Source organism: Miniopterus schreibersii, assembly GCF_964146895.1.
Source record: "Miniopterus schreibersii genome assembly, chromosome: 13".
Lineage (NCBI taxonomy): Eukaryota > Metazoa > Chordata > Mammalia > Chiroptera > Miniopteridae > Miniopterus > Miniopterus schreibersii.
This window is the reverse complement of record NC_138113.1, coordinates 56268076-56295497: the sequence shown is the minus strand read 5'-3', so window position 1 is coordinate 56295497 and position 27422 is coordinate 56268076. Positions and strand designations below refer to the sequence as shown.

Genomic DNA, 27422 nt, shown 5'->3' with positions numbered 1-27422 from the left:
ATATCCACTTTCTCGGTCACACTCTGACAAAAGCCCAGCAGCAGTTGAGTTAAAGGTAAGCAATAAAGAGGCTGAAGTACAAAGCATAGGAACCCTGGATTAACAACCGACAAGCCCTACATTTATTCTCTTACAAAACCGGCGAACTTGTCTAGGAAGGCATCATGACCGCTCACCTTGTATTTTAATTTTACATATTTTTTTAATGCTCATCTGAGGATATTTTTTCCACTGCTTTTCAGAGAGGGTGGAAAGGAGAGAAAGAGAGAAACATCGATGTGAGAGAGACACATTGACTGGTTGCCTCCCACATGCACCCCGACAGGGGCCTGGGATTGAGCCTGCAACCGAGGTATGTGTCCTTGGCCAAAACGGAACCCGGGACCCTTCAGTCCACGGGCCAACACTCTAACCACTGACCCAAACTGGCTAGGGCTCACCTTGTATTTTAAATTAACCCATGAGAAAAAGAAGATGTCTTGGGAGATAGCCGTGACCCAAGTGAGGAGGTTGTCAGTTCTGCAGGGACAAGACAAGACATGAGAGAAAAAAGCCTCAGCCCACGGGGACAAAGGATCCACTCAGACCCCAAAGCTACTAGTCTTTCCAGGAGCAGATGACACAGCACAGAGAATTTCCGCAGTAAAAGGCATAGAGGCACCATGAGTCACACGCAATCCCTTCTTTACCCAGAGTCTGTTCTCTATAAACAACCTGGTGACAGAGCAAGAGATCAGAGCCAGGGTGGGTGTCAGCGCAGCCGGGCCACACTGCCAACTCCCTCCAGACGGGCCTGGGAGGCAGCCACAGCACAGCAAGCCCGTGGTTGTCAATGAACAGTGCAGGCTCTCTTTGGAGGCTGTGTATATATCTCATCTCGCAGATGGCTCCAAACTGTGCAGACTTCGTTCTAGTTTGGCATTTTGAAAACGTGCTCACAAGCAATGCTTTAGTGAGGTATTCAGACTACGGTAGCAGGTTTCACCTAATCTTCTGCGAAGCACGCTGAGCACACACATGGGAGGGAAGGGCAGCTGGGAGGATGGATGAGACAGGAGGGGCGAGGGCAGAGGGCAAGGCGGCCCACAGGAGAAACGAGACTTCCCGAGAGAGCGCTAACTACGAACAGGCCATTTACAGTCCTCAGAAGGATTGCTTTCCTAAGTCCTCCCAGAAGCACCTGCTTTTGTTCTAAACTCATAGCTTCTTATAATATCTCTGGAGAAAAGGAAAAGTGAGTAACAGTATTTTCCTAAAAACCCTCCAGGTTATGAAATCCACTCTTCAAACTGCCCTCTCCTCTCTTCGCCAGACTGTCACATACGCCTGCATCAGCCCCACCTCTAAGACACAGGACAGTTAAACTAAGGCTGGGGGGGAAGAGAGGGGACGTCAGGGGATGGGCACTGGTGGCCTCGCCATTCCCCCTGAAGCACGGTCTACATGGAGCAGTCCCACCACAGCACCGCAGCAGGTGGAGCCCTAAGTACAGAGGGGCGCTTGGAAGTCTTCCTACCAGCACCTCAAATTACCTGAAGAGCTCTTTAGCTTCCAGGAACTGGAGTTGTGCAAAGTGTATAAACCCGGCCTGTTGCAGAATCCTTCTGTACATCACCTGAAAAGAGAGAGGCATCAGATCCCAGCTTAGACATAAATACCACCCACAGTACAGGACACAAGTCAAGGAAACTGGACACAGACCTTTGCCGCCTTGGTGCATCCTGACGGTAACATAATTTAAATCAGGCTTTCTTAAAGGGCTACATTCTCTGCCTCTTTGCATCTCTAGAAGAAACATTCCCTTAATCCAAGTCCCACAGTTAAACTTCTGATAAATCCCTCCCTGGTTCAGAACTCCGTGAAGCAAAACCAGTGAAGAGCACAGGGTACAACGTCCTCGATTGACGTCTGGCCTCCTTGCCTCTGCCTTGCGGTTTCTCAGCCTAGGGTCCAGCATTTGGTCACAAGCACCCTAAAGTTAAAATAAGTAACATACCTTATTATAAGAGACATCTAATCCCTAAAAACATACACTCATTTAGGAAAAGTCCTCTCTAAACAAAAACCTCTGCTCCACAACCCATTATGTCAGAGCTGTGTGAAGACCAGTTCATGGCCCTGAAGTACACTGATCCATCCCTTTGTATTTCAGCCTAGAAATGAGCGGAGGTGGGGAACAGAAGGGGAAGAGAGTCTACCCAGGATCCCAGGGCGGGGAAAGCATGGAGCTGAGGAGTAAGCGGACGTGCGTTAAACGTTAACATGAACTGCAGAGCCCACAGGAGCTATTCGCTCTGCCTGGAGGAACTGGAAGGATTCAAAGAACTGGCAATATTTAAGCACTGAAATAGTATTTTATCAAGTATGGGAGCAGCTCCAGCAACAGCAAAGGGGGAGGGCGGAGAGGTGTGTGAGCGCGTGGCAAGTCCACGCAGTGGGGAGGGAAGGCCCGAGGGGCCTGATGTCAGCACCAGCCGCGGCTTCTGTCTCTGCAGACTGGAACTGGTTTCTTTTTATTGTTCTGAGAATTAAAATGTTTTAAAATGCCTCTCAGAGAGCTCACCCGTTGTAGGGCTCAGCAGTTGTTAGCTCCCCGAGTCCTCCGGCCTCTGCGTGAAGTGTAGGGTTCAGGCACGTTTCATAGGGGTGATGGAGGGGAGCAGGCGGAGAGAAGTGGGCTGGGCGGAGCATGACGCGCCTGCAGGGTGTGGGCTCTCCCGTGGGCAACAGGCCCCCAGTGCTGTATTTTAAGCAAGGATTTGGTCTGCATTTTATTTTATTTATTTATTTTTAAATATATCTTTATTGATGTCAGAGAGAGGAAGGGAGGGAGAGAGAGAGAGAGAGAGAGAGAGAGAAACATCAATGGTGAGAGTCATTGATCAGCTGCCTCCTGCACACCCCGGACTGGGAATCAAGCCCGCAACCCGGGCATGTGCCCTGACCGGGAATCGAACCCCAATGGCCTGGATCCTAGGTCGACGCTCAACCGCTGAGCCACGCCCGGCCGGGCTGGTCTGCATTTTAGAAAGATGACCCCAGTGGCGGTATGGAGGACAGAGCAGACACACACGAGGAGGCTGCTAACATCACCGGGGAGACAGGAGGTCTGCGCAGCAGCTGCAACAGCTGTGACAACGGTAACGATGGGCACTGAGAACAGGGCTGGATCTCAGGTCATTCGGAGGGTGTGTTTCCAGGGCTTGATGTATGTGTTTGGAGCAACAGGGAGAGGGCAGAGAGCATGGTAGAAAGGAAAAAGCCAACTGAGATACCAGATTAGAGAGCAAGATGACTAGTAATGTTCTCTAATACTCACTGTGCATGTCTACTCCTGGCAAAAAGAGAGGAGAAAAGCAAAAAGCAGACAAAGACTGTATAAAGCGTCTAAGAAAATGTCGCACAGGCTTAAAGTGTGCACATATGTGAGCTCGAGGGGTGGGACCCAGCACGTGGCCTCTCCAGCCATCCAACAGGTACAGATGGCAGCTCACCGGGCCGACTATTCAGCAGGAGTGAGGCGCTAAGAGCACGCGGCAGAGGTGGTCTCAGGCCCCGCTGGGCTGACCAGCGCCTCCTGCAAGGTCACCTGGCTGGAGGTGCAGGAAGACCCTGCAGAGGGGCACGGTCACCTGGCTGGAGGTGCAGGAAGACCCTGCAGAGGGGCCTGCTCTCAGCACAGCCCAGACCAGGGCCTTTCTCCCTTTTGCTTTTGCTGCCCCCTGCTGAGTGCTAACAGGTCTTACTTTAAAATATTAGGAAGGAAGAAGGTCATCTGTATTTAAACATAGAAAAGACGCCCTCTTTCGCAACCCACAACCATGAAGCACACCGCCTGTCTTTCACTCTCAGAATCTACCTTTTCAGCATAAAGCAACTGAGGCCCAAGAGCACTATTTCATCCACAGCAATCACAATGTCGTGTGGAAATCCGGTCCACTCGTAATAATCAAGGGATCACTCTTAATCCATGAGAGCTTCTAATGACCACTCAGACATGCATGTGGGTGTACACACACCCATATGACAGTCTACTTCTCTCAACTACAGAGAGTGACCTGACTAACCAGACAGTTGATCAAGTAGCAATTTTTAGGGAATATGACTTCATTAGGCAAAAGAATAATTTGAGATTATTATATCCACTATACTTATTGCACCAACATATTAGTGTTTCTCAATGCATTTTCTCCTAAGGAAATTAGATAGATGGAGTCCTGCATCATTAGAAGGTCATCAGTATGGCTAACAAAGCTTTTCCTGTAGATAATATAAATCTCAACTTTTACAATTCAGTCCCATCTCAAAAGCACAAATTCTAAATTAGGAAACAAATTAACCTGATGTTACTCTTTTGGTTTTAAGAACTATGCCCCGATTCTTCTCTGAAGGCCGTTGAAGAAGGAAGCTGAGCGGAAATACACCTTGGTGTATTAGCATGGAAGCTGGAGGCTCACAGCCTGACCTGGCTGTCAACAGTCCCATGTCAGCCCAGCGGTCCACTGCTCTGTACCTGTTCCCTTACCTGCACAGTGTGGATGTGCCGGGAGAACTCAGTAACATACGTATCACTCCATGAAGCCTGGTGCATGGGAAGGGCGCCTGTGTGGGGTTAAACTTGTGACCAGCTAACTACAAACCTGAAATTTCTCCTTTGGAATGTTCCTCCGGGCCCCTTTTGCTAAAACCAACGCCTCCTCCACTCTGTGGCTTGCTAGAAGATCCTGTATTTGTTTTTCCAGGGGTAATGGAACCAAGATGTAAACTCCTTTACTTGTGGCGACAATCACTCTTCCTGGGAAGAAAGCCAACAGTTGGTAAGGGGGAGACATAATGCCTGCAAGAACGCACCCTGCTTCCCCCCAATGTACCTGCTCTGACTTGTTGACCAATTTCATCGGCATTGTCCCAACACAGAATGCCACAGAAATTATAAATTATGACGCCTTTTGTTTCTTTGTTCCATACTTCCAACTGTCAGCGAAGGGCAAACTCTTAACACTACATTTCCAAAGTATAAAATATGCTTTTTTGCATTTTTAAATTTGAAAGTGCTGATACATTTAAAACCAGCTGAGTAGACACCCAATACAGAGTCCAGTGCAATTGTAGAGATCAGTTATGAAAATCGTAAGAATTGTGTTGCACCTCATATAAAAGTTCAAAACTTATTTTCTCTCCATGTTAGTTAGTTTATAGGAAACTAATATTATAATGCAACATTCTGAACTATGAGACAGTATTTCATACTCACCTACCACACAAACACCTCCGTATCTCGGCACTACCTCACTTGCTCCCCACAAAGCTGTGAGCTAACCTGGCCAGCGGCCAACACTGTCACCTCATTTCCCTTGGGGGACCTTGCACAGGCATCCACCCAAGAGTCGGAACTATAATCTAAGACCAGCTCCCTGTACGAAGCTTTTTTTTAAAATCCTCACCTGAGGATATATTTATTGATTTTTAGAGAGAGAGGAAGGGAGAGAGAGAGCGAGAGAAACATCGATGTGAGAGAGAAAAACCGATCGGTTGCTTCCCATATGCACTCCGACCAGGGATTGAACCCACAACCTAATATGCGCCCTAACTGGGACTCAGTCCCGCAACCTTTCGGTGTATAGGACAACATTCCAACCAAGTGAGCCACCACCCAGGACCCAGTGTGAAGCTGTTAAAGTGAGTTCTGCTCCTTCCTGGAGACACTTTTTAAGCTAACCATTATTTGCTCACAGGAAGCAACCACACGCTCTTTTCTTCCTGACTGAGGGAGAGTTCAGGATCAGCCAAGCCTCTGCTGCTCCCCGGCTCCCCCCACCATCATTTTCGCTGCAGCCCCACCGCCTGGGTCGGCCAGCCTCGCCTCTCCTGCCTGATGGTCACCGCATTTCCCTTCTGGGTCTTCCTGTTCTGCTCCCCTGTCTAGATTTTCTGTCTTCTATCATCACAACCAAAGTAACTGCTCCCTTACTCAGGTGAGATTCTGTCCCTTCTCTGCGCCAGTGTCCCCTTTTCCAGGAAGCCTCCCTTGTTACTCCCTAGGGTGGGCACGTCATCAGCATCTCGGTGTCCACGAGCCCGCCCCACCTCCAGCACCCGATGTACACAGCACCACAACGCTGTTGTGAAACGTGCCCTTCTGAGGCCCCTGTCAGGGCCCCCAGCTGGAATCTGCAGGGCTTAACCTGGTGACTGAGTTTAGTAAGCTCACCTCCCCAGCATCTCAACAGGGAAGGGCAAAGTCTGGTGAGCTAAGATCCTTAAATGGCAAATGCAGGGCATAAATCTAGATTAGTTCCTGGCTTGAAGAAAAGACCATAAAAGGCATTCTTAGGACAAGGGGGTAAATCTGAACAAGGGCAGGAGGTTAGGGCTCATTTGCTAAGGTGTGGAAGGGTTCGTGGTCACATGGAAGATGCCCTGGCTCTTAGGAGATTGTGCTGCGCATCAGGGGTTAAATGCCCTGGGTCTTCCACTTCCTTTCAACATTAATAAGCGGCACATCCAGGTGAATGGTGTGCAGTGGTTCACTTTGTTTCTCCCTCCACTTCTCAGTACGTAAAAACATTCTAATAAAATTTAGGAGAAGTAAAATAACTCTGGCCCCTGGCTCACCTGCACAGAACAGGCAGTCCCTCCTGACTGCCCTGGTCTCATCGTCTGAGCCACACAGACCTGCTTGCGCCGCCTGAAGTGCAGGGTTCGCTGAAGAGCAGATTTGCATGCACCTGGTTCTCCACCTGAAGGTTCTTTCACTCCACATCTGCTTGGTTGACTCCTACTTACTGAAATGCTTGGCTGAAATGCCACCTCCTTCAGGAAGCCCTCCCTGATATTCTAGGAAATACTTCCTCCTCTGCTCTTCCAATGGTCCTTACTTCATTCTCTCAGGCTCTTTAACTGCTGTAGCTACTGTTTAAATGTCTCTCTCGCCAGTGACCAGGGGCCCCAAAGTGCAGAACGTGTGCAACCATCCCCTGCGTTCTGCTACGCTCAGCACAAGGCCCGGCTCCTAACAGCCCCTAACAGTATTTACTGAGGAAATGTCACGAAAGAATGGATAACTGAATCTCTTACAGTTTCTGTGTGAACTGGTACCTTCAAAGTCCTGCAGGACGTGGCCTTCCTTGAAGGGCAGGGTCTGCTTCAGCTGCTGGTCCAGCATGCTGTGGACTGTGATGAACTCGTCATCGAGTGCCAGGACGTAGGGGAAGCAGACGGCCGCCCCGATCACGTTCTCTGACCAGTGCACGGGAGCCCGCTGAGAAATCCCAGCGACGGTGGCAAACATGCCTAGAAAAACAGGAGGCGTTAGGAGGCTTCCAATAACTATGCCGTTTCTTTTCTGTGTCTGAATGCAGAGTATCCCCCACTTTTGCTGAGTATCTAGATAGGAAACATAACACAATGCCCTGCATATGGGAAGATCCCTGCGAGACTATGTTTCTGTGAGAGCAGGAAGCCCTGACCTGGAAGGTCAGGCCAAGGAGCGCAGCCTGAAGGCATTACAGGATCACAGGTGCTGTGGAGAAACCACTGGGCCGGAAGGTGGAGGAGGCGGCACTGAAGGAGGGAGGCCCAGATACAGGGACACAGGGAAGGCCACGAAGCTGCCTCACCAGGAAGGAGGCTAGGGGTACAAAAAGGAAGGGGTGACTTTCAAAGGAACCTGACTTAGTGGGAGCAAGAGAGAGTGAGACAGAGGCCGCCGTGTGGCTGACAGCCTCAGGATTAACAGGGTTGGGCCTCAAACAAGACAGAAATTGGGGCAGGGCTGGCTGGGAGGCAAGGTTTGTACTGTTTGTACTTTGTGGAACTTGAGAGAATTCTGCGAGAGGAGAGCCTGGAGTTCAGGTGCTTTCTCAGGGGGACACACGGTTCCACAGAGGACACCAAAAGCAGGGATAGAACATGAGATGGCACAAGAGGACACGTGTCCATGCAGCACCACCCGGGGCTGCTCCTGCAGCAGCTGAGGGCCTTCTGTTTTCCTTTCTTGCCGAAGCAGACAGGAAGCAGGATTCCATAGAAATGTGGAAGATACACTGAGATGGTTCAGGACTACGAGGTAAGATCGAACACAATGGTGGGATGATGCGCACAGCTGGAGACGCGCACAGCTGGGGGAAACAGGTGTAACTCAGGTCCGAATGAACCCAACAACTGCATCACCAAAGCACTCAAAATACATTAAAAAGTCCTGAAGGAGAGAAACATGAGGTGCAAAGCTATGGGGCGCATTAGAATCTGAAACTAAGGTGAAGAGCTGGAGGAGCACATCAGGGGCGCAAGAACTTGAACTCTCCATGCGGTCAGAACCGGCCACTTGAGAACCCAAAGCGGGCACCGGCGCCCTGCCCACCACCTAACCCGAACACTGGGGAAGCGTATGTCATGCCAAGGGTTCTGCTGAACTTCAGGTGAGATGACTGTGTTCTGTACAGCACAACCCTCATGGAATGTGGACACCTAAATGTTGCCCAGACCTAAAGCTGTGCAGTGCGGAGGCCATGCATGAATATTCCCCAAAATGAAAAGGGCAGGGCCCAGAGGTAAAGAACAAAGACCGCTACACCAACAGAAGAGCAGGAGACTTGGCAAGAATAAAAGGGCAGAGCAGCCGCTGGCAATTGGAGGTCCAGGTCGAGAATCATGAGGTGCCACTGATCCACGTAGAAACAGAGGGCACCCTGTTCCAGCTGCCAGCTATCCATCCACCGGCTGAACAGGTGACAACCTATTGTTTCCATATTGTTAAAGTGCAGATAAAAAAATTTGTAAGTGGTAAAAACCTTTAAAAACTGTAACTTTTGATTGCGTGCCCTCTAAATATCAGTGCACCCCTTGTCTGAGTTGGGAGGGGCTAGCCCTGGGGGTGAGCAGTAACTGAATTATTTGCATTTTCAACAACCATTATCAAACGATAGAGTTTAAAGTCCCAATAGTCAACTGTATTATGCTATTTTCAATAAAACATTGCTTAAAATAGTAAAACTTAAACTAAGACAAAAACGTTAAGAGCAATTTCTCATGACACAGGAGTGGGCATGTTACCTTCAGAAAGCAAGCAAGTGAAAACGCACAGCTTTCAAATGCTTAAAGGGCTTACGCTCATTAGAGTGAGGTTTGAACTTAATATTCTGAACCATATCATGGTGGCCTCACATATTCCACAATATAAGGGGGTAAAATCACCAAAATTCAGACGTTATCAGTGAAATGACTTAATTTCTTCAACAAAAAGTTAAAGAAAAATAAAAAGAGAAGGAGAGGGAACCTAAGGCTAAGAGAAGCTTAACAGATGTGTCCTCAGGTTGCGACATCTGGGCCTGGCATGAACTTCACCATATGAACTGGAAAATGAACATGCACGCACTTCAACACAAATGCATGTACACATGTATGGATGGATGTCTCTACACGCATGATCACAGCAATGTGACACACCTTGATGGTGACAAGCAATTACTGTTTAGTTGTTTTAGGTATGCAATGGTGTTATGGTTTTCTTTCTTTCTTTCTTTCTTTCTTTCTTTTTTTAAAATTCTCACCCAAGGATATTTTTTCCATTGCTTTTCAGAGAGAGTGGAAGGGAGAAAGAGATAGAGATAGAAAGAGAGACACATCAATTGGTTGCTTCCAGCACGTGCCCGGACCGGGGCCAGGGACTGAGCCTGTAACTGGCCAGAATTGAACCCGGGACCTTCAGCCTGCAGGCTGACACTCTAACCACAGAGCCAAACTGGCTAGGGCAAGATTTTCTTTTTTTAAAATAACTTAGAAGTACCTCCTAAAATGTTTACAGGTAAAATGCTATGATGTCTATTATTGGCTTGAGAATAAGCGAGCAGGGGAGTGGTTAGTGTACAAATCGCACACTGGGAAGGGCCTGGCAGAGGCTGACGCCGGGTGACGGGTACATTGGGGCCATTACGCTACTCTCTTCTACTATATATGTTTCCATAATAAAAATTTTCATTAAAATTGATTTCTTTAAAAAGGTGGTTGGGTAAAAAACTTTTTTTCCAAAAAGTAAAAATCTGACCTAACAGCCATGAAAAGACACGGAGGAAATTAAATGCACGTCGCTGAGAGAAGTGGGTGTGAAAGGCTGCCCGCTGTAAGACTTCCAGTGCGGCACTGGGACAGCAGCCGCTGCAGGGGTCGGGGCGGGCTGACCGGAGGGATGGCCAAGGCAGTGGGGATACTCCAAATAACAGGCACAAGTCACCATACATTCGTCCAAACCCGCAGGATGTGCAACAGCAAGAGGGCACCCTAATATAAACCTTGGGCTTGGGTGATTACAACAACATAATGCAGATTCACCCGTTGTAACAAATGTACCCCTTTGTCGGGAGATATCGATAGTGGGGGAGGCTGTATTGTTTGGAGCAGGGGGTATGCTGGAAATCTGTACTTTCTGCTCACTTTTGCTATGAACCTAAGCTGCTCTAAAAAATAAAGTCTATTTTTAAAACGAAATAATCAAGAAGTGTATACTGCCTAGTTCATAACCTCAAGTTTTGCTGTTACCAGAAAATGTTTATACCCATCACTCTGAAATAAGAAGTCTGCACCCAAGCTCTCTGTGGAGAAAGGACTCCCGTGGGAAGGTGCACTCACTCTGCACATCACAGGGCACCTGAGCACCACAGACATGTGCACACCTGAGGTGAGCCATCCCCCACCTGCACATCACAGGGCACCTGAGCACCACAGACATGCACACACCTGAGGTGAGCCATCCCCCACCTGCACATCACAGAGCACCTGAGTACACCTGAGGTGAGCCATCCCCCACCTGCCCATTACAGAGCACCTGAGCACCACAGACAGGCGCACACCTGAGGTGAGCCATCCCCCACCTGCCCATTACAGAGCACCTGAGCAATGTAGACTTGCGCACACCTGAGGTGAACCACCCACGACAGAAAGAAAACAGCACAGGTCGCCTGTGAGGTGAGCCGCTCTGATTCTCAGCTTCAGTAAGGCAGGGCAAAGATTTGGGAAAACCCTACAAAACCGCCAAAGCCCTCTCAAGGAGCTGGCCACTGGAACCTTTTTGCTGTAATGAAATCTGTCCATTAGAGAAAATTATGTCCGTAACACTGAGGTGCTCACATCTGAACAGACCTACCAGCGAGCTACCTCGAATCCTTTTCAGGACACACTCACCCGAAAAAATCTTATCTTTTCTGTTTGTAGTTATTGACTTAAAGGAATTTTCTCCCTGGAGCCATCTTCAGGCTCCTTGTCAGCACAAAATAAAACTGAAGAACAAAATAAACGAAACAGACGCAGACTCACAGGTACAGAGACAGACTGAGTGCTGCCACCTGAGAAGGGGGTGGGGACCAGGTGAAAACAGCAAAGGGACTGAGAAGCACAGACTGGTAGTTACAGGATAGTCACGGGGCTGACACGCACAGCCCAGGGAATACAGTCAGTAATAGTGCAAAAACCATGTGTGGTGTCAGGTGGGTACCTGAAATATCAGGGGATTGCTCTGTAAAGTCTAGGACTGTCTGACCACTATGCTGTACACCTGAAACTAATAAAAAATAGCAATGAACGTCAACTGTAACTGAAAGGTAAAATTTAAAAACAGCTGGCTTTGTGACCAGTCTAATTTCAGCATGAAGTCGTGGAGATAGAGAGAGAAGGGGCAGACGGGAGCGAAGGTTGGGGAGGTGACAGCTCGGCGCTCACCCAGTCCTCCCGGGCCCGCCAGGAGGAACTCCTGCCTCCCTATCCGCTTGACGATGGGGCGCTTCTCCTCGCTGCAGTAGGGAAACAGGTCCTGGGCGGCGCCCGTGCTGTAGTTCAGGATGATGTACTGGGTGGTCAGGGCCAGGCACAGGAAGTGGCCGTCCACCGCCACCGCCAGCGGCTGCTCCGGCGTGGACACCTCCCTGATGATCTGAACCCGGTCCTCGTACACCATGAACACCTGGATGGTTCGGCGTTTCACAGAGATGATGCAGACCTCCACGCAAAACGGGTCCGCGCTCACGGGGTTCTCGTTCACGGCCAATGCCAGGGCCCCTTTGATGCGGGCCCCTGAGGGCACAGGCTCCAGGCTCAGCATGTTGACCAGGGTGATGGAGCAGTCGCACAGCACCAGGAGCCGGTGCAGGGCCGAGGCGGCTCGCAGCTCAGTCACGGGCTTCCTGAAGCCCAGGGGTCTATGCCGCTGCCTGGTGGCCGTGAAGGTGGCCAGGCCGGCGGGCAGGGTGTGCTCCTCCAGCAGGAAGTGGTGGATGGCGCAGTCGCTGGTGCCCACGTACAGGTTCCTGCCGCAGCACTCCACGCACTCTATGCTGACGCGCTCCCTGTCGCCCGCCAGCAGCTCCCGGTCCACGGCAGGGACCAGCGTGAAGGCCTTCGTGCTCATCATGCCTGCCGCTGGTCTGCAGGAAGAGGAAAGGAAAAGGTGATTTAGCCTGATGAAGAATACGCAGACCATGTGAGGGCGCAACGAACGTGCAAGGCTCCTCAGTAACAATCAGGGAGGGGAAATCATTCAACACGTAAGAAACAGTGAAGGAAAATGAGATTTCCCACTTGCCCTCCTCCCACCAGACGACAGGGAGAGCCCAGCAGGAGAGCCATCCACTCGTCCTCCAGAGCTGCGGTCCAGGTGGGGCCTCCTTGCTCTGTGTGGGAGACACACCTGCAGGCAGAAGGCAGGCACACATACTCCCCGCAGACAACGTAACAAAAACAGTGTGGAAAAGGCAAAAACAGCCCTTGCTGCCCTTGCCCGGAGCTGCTGCGGTCGCTGGGTGCTGTGTTTCAGTGAATGGTGGACTGCATGGTGGTGTTAAATCCTGCCCCTTGGGTCTTGTCAGAAACACTGGGCAGGAGCCACACTTTGACTCTGTGCATGGTGGTCCCAGAGTAAAAGTGTCTGTGTGGCGTAGTGAAGGCATGCCTCGAATCTCCCGTCTTCCCAGGTGGATTTGTAAGGAGGTCATGGGCCTGGCAGGTAGTGATCGCTCCCCCTGGACGGCAGGTAGTGATCACTGCCCCTGGATGGCAGGTAGTGATCGCTCCCCCTGGATGGCAGGTAGTGATCACTGCCCCTGGACGGCAGGTAGTGATCGCTCCCCCTGGACGGCAGGTAGTGATCACTGCCCCTGGATGGCAGGGAGTGATCGCTCCCCCTGGATGGCAGGTAGTGATCGCTCCCCCTGGACGGCAGGTAGTGATCGCTCCCCCTGGATGGCAGGTAGTGATCACTGCCCCTGGATGGCAGGTAGTGATCGCTCCCCCTGGATGGCAGGTAGTGATCGCTCCCCCTGGATGGCAGGTAGTGATCACTGCCCCTGGATGGCAGGTAGTGATTGCTCCCCCTGGACGGCAGGTAGTGATCGCTCCCCCTGGATGGCAGGTAGTGATCGCTCCCCCTGGACGGCAGGGAGTGATCACTGCCCCTGGATGGCAGGGAGTGATCGCTCCCCCTGGATGGCAGGTAGTGATCGCTCCCCCTGGATGGCAGGTAGTGATCGCTCCCCCTGGATGGCAGGTAGTGATCGCTCCCCCTGGATGGCAGGTAGTGATCGCTCCCCCTGGACGGCAGGGAGTGATCGCTCCCCCTGGATGGCAGGTAGTGACCACTCCCCGTGGAAGACAGGCTGCCCCACTCTAACCCTCGGCTTCCTCCTCTTTCCTCTGGAGGGGCTCCTGTCTCACGCTGCAGAGGCAGAGGCAGCCGAGACAGCCAAAGGGCCTTTCCCTGACCTCTCGCCGTGGGGGGCAGACACAGGCGGGCAGCCCCTGCTCCCCTCATGCAAGAGGAAGGCCCCTGAGCTCTAAGGGAGCTGCAGAGGACCGATGGGACTGAGAGGGAGGCTTCAAGAACTTTCTACCACTTCGAACTGTCCCAAAACAGGGTTGCCTCATGAGAAACTAAACTCCTCAACCCTCTGAGGTGTCCTAGCTGAGGCTGGAAGAGTTCCTGGAAGAAGACTTATGCTTCAGGGGAGGGGAGGGATCACCAGAAGATTTTAGAATTCTACAATTTCTTATACCCCATCCACTGGGCGGTGACACTGCACAAGAGTGAGACTCTGGTTCCCCTCTGTGCATCAACAGAATGCCCAGGAAGGACGGTACCCAGGTCTGCGATAAGGTTTCCACTGGACACCACCTGTTCCTTCCTATCCCTCCCTGTCACTTAGTAGCTATGTGACCCGGGAAGCTCACTTGGCTTCTCCCTGCCTCATTTTCCTTACCTGTGAAATGAGAGTAATGATGGCGCCTACTTCACATGATTCTTTGAGGGTTAAGTAAGTCAACTCACGGAAGCACTCAATAAAGTTAGTTGCTGATCTCATCATTCCTGCATCCCTCTCAAGCCCCCAGCTTACTCTATTTTTATTTCCCAGGCTGGGCCCCAAGAGATGGAACACTGCCGTCTTCTGCCCTGAACTGTGGGCATCTGTGTCCGCCTCTGTGACTGACAGAGAGACTAGAATGTAAGCTAGACATACACACTCACGCATGCACACCCACACACACACATGCATGCGCCCTCGTGTATGCATTTCATGTACATGAGCTCATCCTCACAGTGCTTTGGAAAAGATGCTCAGAAGGCCTCACAGAGAAGGAACTGTGTACATCTATCTATCTGGGTCAACAAAACCTCCCCAGGGTCCCCGGGAAAGCCTAGGGTTGGGGGAAGAGGGCTTTTACTCTGACACAATTTTTAGACACTACCGTTGATTTGTTGATTTGTCATGGCCAAACAGAATCACCGAAACCCAAAAATAGACACTATTTTTTCCAGTTAGATCCTGATGAATTAAACACAGATATTGAAACGCAAGCTTTGAAACACCCTAAGTCTGTGAAAGCAAAGTAATACCGAACAGGTCTGCCTTCCCTGGATCCATAGGGCTGTCCTCTAAGCTGGCAGGGCAGAGCGAGCCCACTGTCCGAAATATGGGACGTACCGCTCGCTTTGCAGAAGGATAGGGAAACAAGCTTCGTAATTAAACTCCTCTATTTAAAAGTATACTGTCCATAACTCTAGCCTCTATCTTTACTTAGCATAAGGGATAAACAAAAGACATTTGCAGTAAAGAACACAGCTTGTGCCTTGAACAACGTGGGGATTTAGGGTGCTCACCCCCCATGCAGTTGAAAATCCACACAGAAATTAAACTGCCCTTCGCATACGCGGATTCCAGCCAGTTGATCCTTGAACACAGGTTTGAACTGCACGGGTCCAGTGAATTGAGCATGTCAACTGAACTCCCATCAACTGAACTGAGCAGATCGACTGGGAAAAAAATCCGTGTGTAAGTGGACCATAGTTCAACCTCGTGTTGCTCAAGGGTCAACTGCATACGGAAACAATCAAACACCTGATATTTATTCTAAACACTGGGATGGGCACAGAAGGAAAGAGGGAGGACAGATCTGCAAGAAAAGCTTTGATTTATTAAAAAGTCATAATTCTGTAATATTCAAAAAGACATGCAGTTACTCAAGTCTTGCTAAGAATAAGTTTCCTACTATCGGCCTCTGAATAAGGGACCTGCTTTAACAAAAAAATAGTAATTTACAAAAAGCAGAATGACGTTGGCATCACAGTAGAGCAAGATGTTCCTTTTAACCCCCGTTTTTAAACAAATTAGACATCCGTCCACAGGGAGAAAAGCTCCCCTGTGGGTGCTGTGGAATCTGACACCACACAGCCCGGGACCAGGTGGAGGCTCACTCACTCACACACCCAGTAACAGGCAAACATCTCGGTACTGCTGTGGAACTAGCGGAACCAGCAGGTCTGCCCAGACCCCTCTCACTAAGGCTGGCATAGTGCTGACCTGGGCAGACCTATAAATGAGAGAATATGCAGAAGTCCAGACGTCCCGCAGGGAGATTCCAGCATGCCACTGGAGCAAAAAAATAACCCCAATACAAAATAAGAGTTTGGTCACAGCAGAGGCGGCGATCAAGGAAACTTCCCCAGCACTGCACCACCAGGGAAACACTGCCCAGGGACTGATCTCTCCCACTGCGGCAACCTCTCCCCTGGAGGAAAGGACAGCGGTGAGGAAGTGCCAGGCTACCCCAGCTGTGTGGGAAGAAGCTAGAGAAACTCACTTCTCTCCAGCGGAGCCCAAAGTGCCAAGACAGAACCTCCACGACTGGGAGGACAGACGGCTAGGAGAGAGGCAGATGAGAATTTCAAAGGGAATAAAAGGAATCTTATGCAGCAGGAAGTGCACCCTCAAGCCTTGGGAGTATCACACCCAGAGGGTATCCCTACTGGGTCTGCAGGTACCCCCAGTGCCTGAGCACTAACCCACACCTCCTCTCCCTCTGTGCCGGCTCCTTGTATGTGCTCCTGTGTGCAGCATGAGAGAGAACTCTGGTAGACAGGGAGCCCACTCAGAAAATGGGCAAGGAAGGAACCACAAACTTGAGCTTTAGCACCACCTTCTGGAAAACAAGAGAGGTTTCCAGTGAGTTCTAAGAACTAGAGAAGCCATAAAACTTATGAATCCAGCCACAAGCGGGAGCAGGAAGAATGAAGCAGGTGCACCCACAGAGAGGGAGAAAATCCAGATAGTAACACCATCGAATGGAAAACCCCATTAAAGCCAACTAATAAAGATTTCGGAGGTATCTGCTACTTCAAATGTGAAAGCAGCAATGAAAAATTACAAGGAACATGAAAAATCAAGAAATCATGTCATCACAAAAAGAAAATTCTCCACTGAGTTCAATTTGTGATCTAGCCAATAAAGAATTCAAAATTGCTGTTTTGATGAAACTTAATGAGCTACAAGAAAACTCGGAAAGACGATTCAACAAAATCTCAGAAAGAAAAAAAAAATACACGATCAAAATGAGACTTTTAACCAAACAGATAGACATCATAAGGAAGAACCACAGAAATTCTGGAGCTGAAGAATCAAAGAGTGAAATGAGAAATGCAGAAGAGGGCATCTGCAGGACAGCAGAGCACATGGAAGACAGAGTGAATGAGGTAGAAGACAGGAATTGTGAAATAAGTCAGGGGAGAACAATGAAAAAAGAATGAAGAGTGAAGAAAATGTGTGTGATCACTGGGATTCCAGAGGGAGAAGAGAGGAAGAAAGAAGCAGAAAATGTATTTAAAGAAATAATAGTCGATAACTTCTCAAACCCAGGAAGATAACTAGATATCAAAGCTCAGAAAGCTAATAGATCACCCTATTATCTCAATAAAAAAAGACCTTCTCCAAGAAACATTATAAGAAACTGTCAAAGATAAAAATAATCTAGAAGTAGCTGGGGGTGAGGGGATACCGTGACCTACAAACAAAGGAACCTCATTAGGTTATGAACAGATTTCTCAACAGAAACCCTACAAGCCTGGGGTGGGGGGGGCGGGGAGACATATTGGAAGTGTTGAAAGATAAAAATTGCCAGCCAATAACACTGTACCTGGCAAAGTTATCCTTCGGACATGAAGGAAAAGTTAACGACTTTCCCAAACAAAACCAGCACTGCGGCTGCCTTGCAAGAAATGCTGAAAGGAGCCCTGGCTGGTGTTGCTCAGTGGTTAGAGTGTCAACCCATGCATTAAAGGGTGGAGGCTTCAATTCCCAGTCAAGGGCACATACCTGGGTTGCAGGTTGGATCCCTAGCCCAGGGCTCATGTGGGAGGCAACCAAGTGATATGTCTCTCTCACATCGATGTGCCTGTCTCTCTCTCTCTGTGTCTCTCTGTCTCTCTCTCTCATTCTCACCTTCCCTCCCTCCCACTCTCTCTAAAAAGCAATGAGAAAAAAAAAAAAAAAAAAAAAAAGAAATGCTGAAAGGAGTTCTTTAAGCTGAAATGAAAAGACACTCATCAGTAACATGAGAATATACACAAGTACACAAAACACCAGAAGAGACGAGCCTACTAGTCAGGCATGGAAAAGGGTGAGGTGCCAACCAGTTAACAGAGCATAAAAGGTCAAAGGAAAAAAGTATTAAAAATAACTACAGCTACTACTGTGTTAATGAATACATAATATAAAGAGAGGTAAATGATAACATCAAAAATATAAAAGGGGGAATACACAATATAAAGAGAGGTAAAAGAGAGGTAAATGATAACATCAAAAATATAAAGGGGAATACACAATATAAAGAGAGGTAAATGATAACATCAAAAATATAAAAGGGGGAGTTAAAGGGTGACGGTTTTGTGGATGACCTAAGTTAAGTTGCTATCAGTTTAAAAATGGGCAGTTTATCTACGATATGTCTCATGTAAGTCTCATGGTACCACAAAGCCAAAATCTAGGGCAGACGCACAGGAGACAGTGGGGATACAGAGCATGTCACCATGGAAAATCACCGATTTACAAAGGGAGGCAGAAATTGAAGAAAAAGGAATAAAAATTCAAAACAACCAGAAAATAGTGAGATGGCCTTAGTGACATCACAAATATTAGATACTGACATTAGAAACAGAATAACATTAGAAACATAAAAATGCTACAAAACATCACATATCAAAAACTCTAAATGTAAATGGACTGAATTCACCAATTAAAAGGCATAGAGTAGCTGGAGAGATTTAAAGAATTAGACCCTGCCCTATGCTGCCTACCAGACTCACTTCCTCCTTAAAGACGCACCAAGGCTCACAGTGAGAGGGTGAAAAAAAAGACACTCCATGCAAGCAGAACCCAAAAGAAAGCGGGGGAGCTGTACTTATAGCAGACAAAACAGACTTTGAGCCAAAACCAGTAGACAAAAAAAAGATCCATTAAGTAATGACAGAGGGGTAAATTCATCAAGAAGATGACAATCATAAACATATCTGCACCCAACACTGGAACACCTAAATATAATAAGCGAACACAAACAAATCTGAAGGGAGACACAGATCATACAATAACAGTACAGGACTTCAATACCCCACCTTCAGCAATAGATAGATCATCCAGACAGAAAATCAGAAAGGAAACAATGGACTGGAGCCATCCATTAAGTCAAATAAACTTAGCATTTATAAAACATTCCCTCCAACAGGAGCAGCTACACATGGAACATTCTCCAGGATGGGACACAAAGAAAGTCTTAGTGAAGTAAGAAGACTGAAATCGTACCAAGTATCTGTCCCATCACAATGGTATGAAATTAGAGATCAACAAAAGGACCTGATACCTTAAAACTCCTGAAAGAAAACTTAGGGAAGAAACTCACTGATGTCGGACTAAGTAATGATTTTTGCATATGACACCAAAAGCACAAGCAGTGAAAGCAAAAATCAACAAGTGAGACTACATCAAACTAAAAAGCTCTGCACAGTGCCCTGGCCAGTGTGGCCTGGTTGGCTGGAGCATCGCCCTGTACACCAAATGGTGGCAAGTTCGATTCCCAATCAGGGCACATACCCAGGTTTTGGGTTCAATCTCCAGTTGGGGTGTGTGTGCGCGGGGAGAGGTGAGGGCACAGGGGCATGGGGGTGGCAGCCCATCAATGTCTCTCTGTCTCTCCCTCTCCCTTCCTCTCTTTCTAAAAATCTATCTATCTATCTATCTATCTATCTATCTATCTATCTATCTATCTATCTATCTATCATCTATCTATCTATCTATCTATCTATCTATCTATCTATCTATCTATCTATCTATTTATTTATTTAAAAAAGAACAATCCGATGAAAGTTGCCAGAGAAACTAAACAGAATCAATGTCTCTCTGTCTCTCCCTCTCCCTTCCTCTCTTTCTAAAAATCTATCTATCTATCTATCTATCTATCTATCTATCTATCTATCTATCTATCTATCTATCTATTTATTTAAAAAAGAACAATCCGATGAAAGTTGCCAGAGAAACTAAACAGAATCAATGTCTCTCTGTCTCTCCCTCTCCCTTCCTCTCTTTCTAAAAATCTATCTATCTATCTATCTATCTATCTATCTATCTATCTATCTATCATCTATCTATCTATCTATCTATCTATCTATCTATCTATCTATCTATCTATTTATTTAAAAAAGAACAATCCGATGAAAGTTGCCAGAGAAACTAAACAGAAGACGTTTTTCCAAAGAAGACATCCAAGTGGCCAGCAGGTACCTGAAAAGGTGCTCAACATTAGTAATTCTCAGGGAAATGCAAATCAAAACACCTGTCACAACAGCCACCATCAAGAAGACAGATAACAAATGTTGGTGAGGGTGTGGAGATAAAGGAACCCTCGAACGCTGCTGGTGGGAATGTAAATTGGTGCGGCCACTATGGATCGCAATGTGGAAGTTCCTTAAAAAATTAAAAATAGAATACCACATGATCCAGCAATTCCATTTCTGGGTATATATCCAAAGAACATTAAATGAGGATCTCAAAGAGATATCTGCACTCCCATGTTCACTGCAGCATACTGACAATAGCCAAAACATGAAAACAACCTGTGTCTGTCAACAGATGACTGGATAAAGATGTTGTCACATATGTGGTGGTCACCAGGAGCTGAGGAGTGGGGAATGGGGAGATGTTGTTTAAGGGTACGAGTTGGAACTAGTAGTAGACTAGTGACTATCAACAATACTGCATTACGAACTTCACAGTTGCTAAAACAGAATTACATAGAGGTAAATGAAAGCTGGCATGGTAACATTCTGGTATTAAAAATGGTTTATTCCTTTAAGCAGTGGAAACATTTTCTCCATGATCTAGTTCACGTGATACATTTACTTAGATTAAATATGAATAATAAAAGATAAACTTTAGGCCAAACCTGTATTATCATTAAGTCCAACTTACTAAGGTCTGAATTCAGAGAGGTTTTAACATGGTAATAAATTAAAAATTTCTTTAAGGTGTACAATTCACACTTTATTGTGTGATCTCAAACTGATCTAAACTAACTTTTTGTTAGAATGTCACCTTTAAAGTATGGTCATACATTTTAATATTTAATAAAGGATCAACATTTTAATATTTTTCTCAAAATTGCAAGATACATACTTAGGGAAAGAGACTGAAAAATATTAGTACATTCATGGACAACAGTTAACTACACTTGCAACAAGCACCTCTAAGTGTGAAAAAAAAAAAAAAAAAAAAATTACAAGAAGACACTTCCATATCCCAAGAGTCTCCCAATCTCATTAAAGAAATAGGACTAGAAAATACTCAAGTTACAATATAAAGCAATATGTGCCAAGGTCCAAAATTAAAATATTAGTAATCACTTTCTACCAAGTTAAGACTATACACACTGCCACTGGTGATAATTAGAATCTGAGTGAGTGTCTTTGAAAATGCTAATGTAAAAATACTAATTTTCTTCTCCAGATGTACATAGAAACATTACCTTTTAATTAACACCTGTAGCCACTGTGAAAAGAATGTGCTGCTTTGTTTGGCACCTTCCCTGAGGTTCTTTAGGATTCCTAAGCCTCAGCCCCAAAACAACAATTCCATTCTTTTGACTACACATGGAGCAGGGCAGCAGAGATTTTGATATTACCCATGAGCTTAAAAAATGTTTTCCTGTGTTCTTTACAACAGCTATATAGGCTTCTAGAGGCCCTACTTCTTTCCATGGCACACAGCCAAGCCTAGGAAAACAAATTTAAATGAGGGAACATATACCACTTCATTTTATAAAGCCAGTATAAAGTATAACTTTGATACCCAAACCAGGTAAGGATATAGGAAAAAGGAAAATCACTGATCATTCTTAGTCATACTCAAAAGTATCAAATATCAGCACACTGAATGTATGTGTGTGTGTATATATATATACACACACACATATATATGTATATTCACCACGTTTACAAATTAAAAGGGGAAAAACATAAAAAAGAACAAAACTATTACCATCTGTTATGGGTTACATTATGCCCCCTAAATATGAAGTCCTAACTCCCATACCTTTGAATATGACCTTTTGTGGCAATAGGGTCCTTGCATATGATCCAATTAGGATGAGGTCATTAGGGTGGGCCCTAATCCAATATGACTAGCGGCCTTATAAAAAGGGGGAATTTAGACAGATAGACACACACAGAGGAAAGATACATGAAGACACCGGGAGAAAATGGCCATCTGCAAGCCACAGCAGGCCTGAGGCACCAGAAGCTGGGGGAGAAGCGAGGAACAGATTGTCCCTCAGAAGGAACCACCCTGCCCATCACCCTGATCCCAGACTCTACACTCCAGGACTTGCTGTGAGACAGTAAGTGTATGTTGTTCAAGCCGCCCAGTTCATGGTACTTTGTTACGGGAGCCCTAGCAAACTAACACTCCATCTCTACCCAACACTGCCCTGGGAGGCTGCCAGTTGAAAAAGAAAATAGTTATAAAGAATTGAAAACTATAATTATTTACAGATGACATTACTATTTGCATGGAAACGCACAATCTATTACATTTAAAAAAAATTTTAATTGATATTTTAGAGAGAAGAAAGAGGGGGGAGAGAAAGAAGCATAGATGTAAGACAGAAGCATCGATCGGTTGCCTCCCGCACGAGCCCCAACGGGGACTCGAACATGCAACCTGGGAATGTGCTCTGACTGGGAATCAAACCCGCCACCTTTTGGTGTATGGGACGACGCTCTAACCAACCGAGCCACACCAGCCAGGGCTATTACAATGTTTTTAAAGTTTAGGAATATTGTAATTTAAAAAAATCAATATACCAAAGTGTGGATCCTGAGAAAAAAGATACGTACTCAAAAAGGACTCCTGCTGGCTAAGTGGGCTTAAAATAAAATAGAATAAAATAGAATAAAATAGAATAAAATAGAATAAAAGAGAATAAAATAGAATAAAATAAAATATAAAATAAAATAAAAGCAGGACCTAGCAGCCATTTCTAGGCAAACCACACTCTCATGCAAACCACACTCTGGGGAGAAGCCTGCACTGAACTACCTTTCTCTGCACTGACCCGCCTGCCTGCGCTGTGTCTGCTGTCCGAGCAGCTCTTATAAAGGAGTTCCTGGAATAGTATTTCGGCCAATAGGGCTGAGGCTTTCCCCAACAGACAGTGCTTTATGGACCAATCAAACTGTGATGATTGGGAGTCCTCATCTGCATGAGGACAGACCAATCAGAGACCAGAGAGAGGACTTCTGTCCATACAAACCACCTCCCCTCTGGCTCCAAGAGCGCACATTCCCCTTCCACCCAAGATTGAACACTGTGTCCCCTAGCTGGAGCTGAAACACTGAAGATAAAACACTGAGGACGTCGCTGGAGCAGAGCAGAGCTATCTAGCTGGAGAGGGGCCCGCCAGGTCCAGGGCTGCGTTGCAGCCAAGCTGTACTGCTTCATAATTGAGCTGTAACACAACTAAGCTTTCCCACAGCCATGCTGGGTCACAACTGAGCTGTTTGCACTGAATAAAGTTTCCTCCTTCACTGCACCCCAAATTAGGAATTTCTGTTGGCGCTGAATTGGCGCCAACACCTATCAGTTGACAAAATTAAACTGCATTTCTACATAGAATAACAATTAAAAATGTTAATCTTAACAAAAGACATTTGCAATAGCATAAAAAATTAGGTGTGAAGCAATGATCTAACAAAGATGTCTAAAATCTTTATGAAGAAAATCACAAAACCTTCCTACACATTAAAGAAGACCTAAATTATAACCCTGGCAGACTTTTCTGTAGAAATCGACAAGCTGGCTGTAAAACTTAAACGGATCAAAATATAATCACGTGTCACATAACGTTTTGATCAACAAGAAACCGCAATATATGACGCTGGTCCCGTAAGATGATGACGGAACTGAACATTTCCCTTCGCCTAGTGACACTGCAGCCACGGTAACATCACAGCGCCACGCATCACTTTCATGTCTGTGGTGACGGTGCAAACAGCCCTACTGCGCTGCCAGCCATATAAAAGTACAGCACATCCAATTATGTATAATACGTAATTATTGAGAGTAACAAACAGCCACACTACTGGTTTATGTATTTATTAAACTACACTTTGAGTCATTATTTTAAAGTGCACTCTTTCTACTTAATACAAAGAAGGTTGCTGTAAATGAGAATGCCATTTACACTAGCAGCAGCCTCACACATTTCAGTGGCCACACCATTTATCTCGTGCTTGATGTAGTCTCGTGTTGCTTTGTACAGAAACCGCTGCACAGACCTGAAGCCCAGGGGCAACACGCTAGAGCATCTAGGCGTGCAGTGGGCTGTACCATCTGGTTTGTGTAAGCGCGCCCTATGATGTTTGCATGGCAACATCACTGAACATCACCTTCTGTGGAATGTATCCCAGTCATTACGCAGCACATGACTTCCTAGAAGAGTCAAAACAATCATGGAAATGAAGAGCAAAGTTGAAAGACCTACACTAACTGACTTTAGAAACTGCTATAAATTGTAGTAATTAAGACATCAGGAAAGACAGATCAGTAGAACAGAAGAGAAAATTCAAAATAGATCCACATACACATTCAATAGATTCTTCGAAGGCAGCAATGAAATTCAATGAGGAAAGTCATTTCAATAAATGGTGCTGGAACAACTGGATAACCTTATGAGGAAAAAATTAACCTTAATTATCCCTGCCTCACACCATATACAATAATTAATTTGAGATACAGCAAATTAATTTAAAAGTAAAATCTAAAACATAGGAGGATATCTTCGGGACCTTGGGGGTACATAATGATTTCCTAGAATACAAAAGGCACTAACCATAAAAGAAAATGTTGATAAATTGGATTTTACAAAAACTAAAATAAAACTTGCATCCATTGAAAGAAACCATTATGGAAATGAAAAGGCAACTCCCAGACTGGGAGAAAAATCTGTAATAATATATGTGAAAAAGGGTTCACGCATATACAGAATATACAAAAACTCCTACAAACAAAAAGCCACAATGATATAGCATTTCACAACTATTAAATAGCTACAATAAAAAAGACTGAAGTGAGGATGTAGAAAAACTAGAAATCTCATATTTTGTTAGAAGTAGTACGAAATGGCACCATCACTTTGGAAATGTGTTGTTTTATAAAGTTCAACATGCATTTATCCTCTCACCCCACAATTCCATGTTTAATGTTTTCATTTCTCTTGAGTATGAACCAATATCCACAAAAACATGTACAAGAATGTGCAGCACAACCTTATTCATAATAGCCAAAAAGAGGAACCAGCTCGGGTTTACTCATTTTTACCCAGTTTCCTAGTGGTCTCAGCGATGGAGGCTGACCTGATGTTTGGATTGAGATAGCCCAGAAAAGTCAGGCGGTGGACTCAGTTGGATGGGGACATGGGTTAGCATCAGCCTGGCACAGGTCAGCTTGCTAAATAATAAAACAGAAAAGGGGTGCGCCGTTACTAAGGGACCTGCTGCCCAGTGTCCAGCCTGTGTTCACATCCCTGCAGCACTGAGCACAAACTCTGACCCTCCCACCCCCCTCCCTGGTCTCCGCCCACCCAACGCTCTCAACTTTCCTCTCCTGGCCATGCTGTCATTAAGTATCAAGCAGGAGAGGCAAGTAGGACTGGACACATTTCTTTCCTTTGGCCTAACCTACGTTCCCGACTGAAGGAATGTACAGCCAAATCACAAACTCAAAATTCTTTACTGGGTGGGTTTAAGGCAAACCTTGCTAGCAAAAGTTCTTATTTGGATGTTCTCTTCATGCTAAATTAGCAAAATAAAATGTTAACTGAAGTCCTCTATTAAAAACAAACACCTAAACACCTCCAATTCCTATGGGTGACAATCACCTTCACAGTCTGTAGGAATAGCACACTTAATAAAACCACATCAGTGTCTTCAAACTTCAGTTAGCACCTGAAAGAGGAATTTGGATGGCTGTGTGGGCCAATTAGCTCTCCTCTTAGGATATAAACTGGCTATAACTACAATTGACATCACCTTAAGATCAAAGGCAATATGAATTATTTTATTGATCACTCTAAAGTCAGATGAGATTTGACAGGACTCAAAGGCTCAGTGGTCACAAACACAATTTGTGTGTGTGTGTGTGATATGAAAGCTTAACTTTTTTTTTTCTCTTTAACCTGCAGCTACCTCAGAAAAAGCTCTCTCCTAAACCCTCAAGGTACGATCACAGGGTGACTGGGACCCAGGGAAGTCTCATGAGGGTGCTCCTATTGCTTCAGAGGGGCAGGGAATGCAGCCTGGCATTAAATTAAGGTGTAACCGCATCATATCACCACTGTGGTATTCTTGAAAAAATTGTAACCCTATACCTAGTCATGAGAATATGCCAGACTACCCCACACTGAGGGACACTTTACGAAGTCCCTGACTTGCCTCAGAGGGCTAAGGTCATGAGAAACGAGGGGGCTGAGGAACCGTCACGGGTTGGAGACCAAGGAGACAGGACCGTGGCACAGAAAAGACATTAGTGGAATAACTGGTGAAACTGAATCAAGTTTGCGAACAGCACTGATATTAAAGTATTAGTTTTGATCACTACACTGTGGCCATGTAAGATGTTAACAAAGGGAAGCAAAGTGGAGGCGAGCTCGAGACTGTTTTTCCACTCTTTAGTAAGCCCAAAGTTACTTCAAAACAGAAAGGGAACATAAAAAGGCAAATGTGATCACAGTTTTTGATTTATCATGTTATCTTGGAGTAATCAAAAAAGAGAAAAGGGAGCCGAGAATCTTTTTCTAGCAGGAAAAAAGATGCTCAGATGAGCTAAATCAGTAACCAGAACAGAGGAAGTGGACACCCATGGCCATCAGCCCCACAGACTCCCTGGGTGCCTCTGGCTGCTGGAGAGATTCTATGACCTTTTTTATTCAGCAACCTTTGGGGATGAATTTTCTAAATTTAGTGTCCTAACTTAAAATTATAGGTATGAATAATACCTACATATTAAGCTTTTCTCCTGAGAACGTATTTCAAAGAGGAGACACTGGGACTTATGCTCATTTGAAATATTTCTCATAGACGAATTCAGATTGGATCGGGGTAAATGTGAGCTGACTCCTGCTGGGTCCAAAATCTGATATACCATGAGCTTCAGGAGAAGCAGGTAGGCGGGAGGCTCTGATGGGGAGCAGGGGGGCTTCAGGTAAGAGCTGGGAAAGAGCAGAGAGGTGAGGCCATCTAAACGCTTCCCCTCTGTATAAGGTTCAAGGCCCGGGAGCTACCCTGGGCCACACAGGGAGGGGTATCAAGCGGGCATGGTGCAAAGCAGACATTCTCAATATTAATCAGGGGTCCTGAGCTCCGGCAGCTTAGCCAACTGTTTTGTTTTTTAAATTTATTTTATTGTCGAAAGTATTACTGATGTCCCCCATTTTCTCCCCTTTACCCCCTCCCCCCATCTCCCCCCTCCCCTGTTCTTCTCCTGTCTATTTTCCATGTCCATGGCCTGTGCATATATGCTTACAAGTTCTTTGGTCAGTCTCTTCCTGCCCTCCTTCCCGCCTTCCCT

General features: G+C 46.2%; 1 protein-coding gene across 4 annotated transcripts in view; it reads right to left on the bottom strand.

Moving 5' to 3' along the window:
• TGFBRAP1 (transforming growth factor beta receptor associated protein 1) overlaps positions 1-27422 on the bottom strand; it is a 48665-nt gene that overhangs the window by 15312 nt on the left and 5931 nt on the right. For 2 of the 4 annotated variants that reach the window (XM_081157125.1, XM_081157126.1), the window contains 4 exons: positions 11713-12413; positions 7099-7293; positions 4641-4795; positions 1533-1615 (listed from right to left, as the gene is read on the bottom strand). In XM_081157125.1, the coding sequence (XP_081013251.1) occupies positions 1533-1615; positions 4641-4795; positions 7099-7293; positions 11713-12413 (1134 nt within the window). Of the gene's footprint in view, positions 1-1532; positions 1616-4640; positions 4796-7098; positions 7294-11712; positions 12414-25175; positions 25298-27422 lie in introns of those variants that run through there. The other 2 variants (XM_081157127.1, XM_081157128.1) reach the window with 2 other exon arrangements.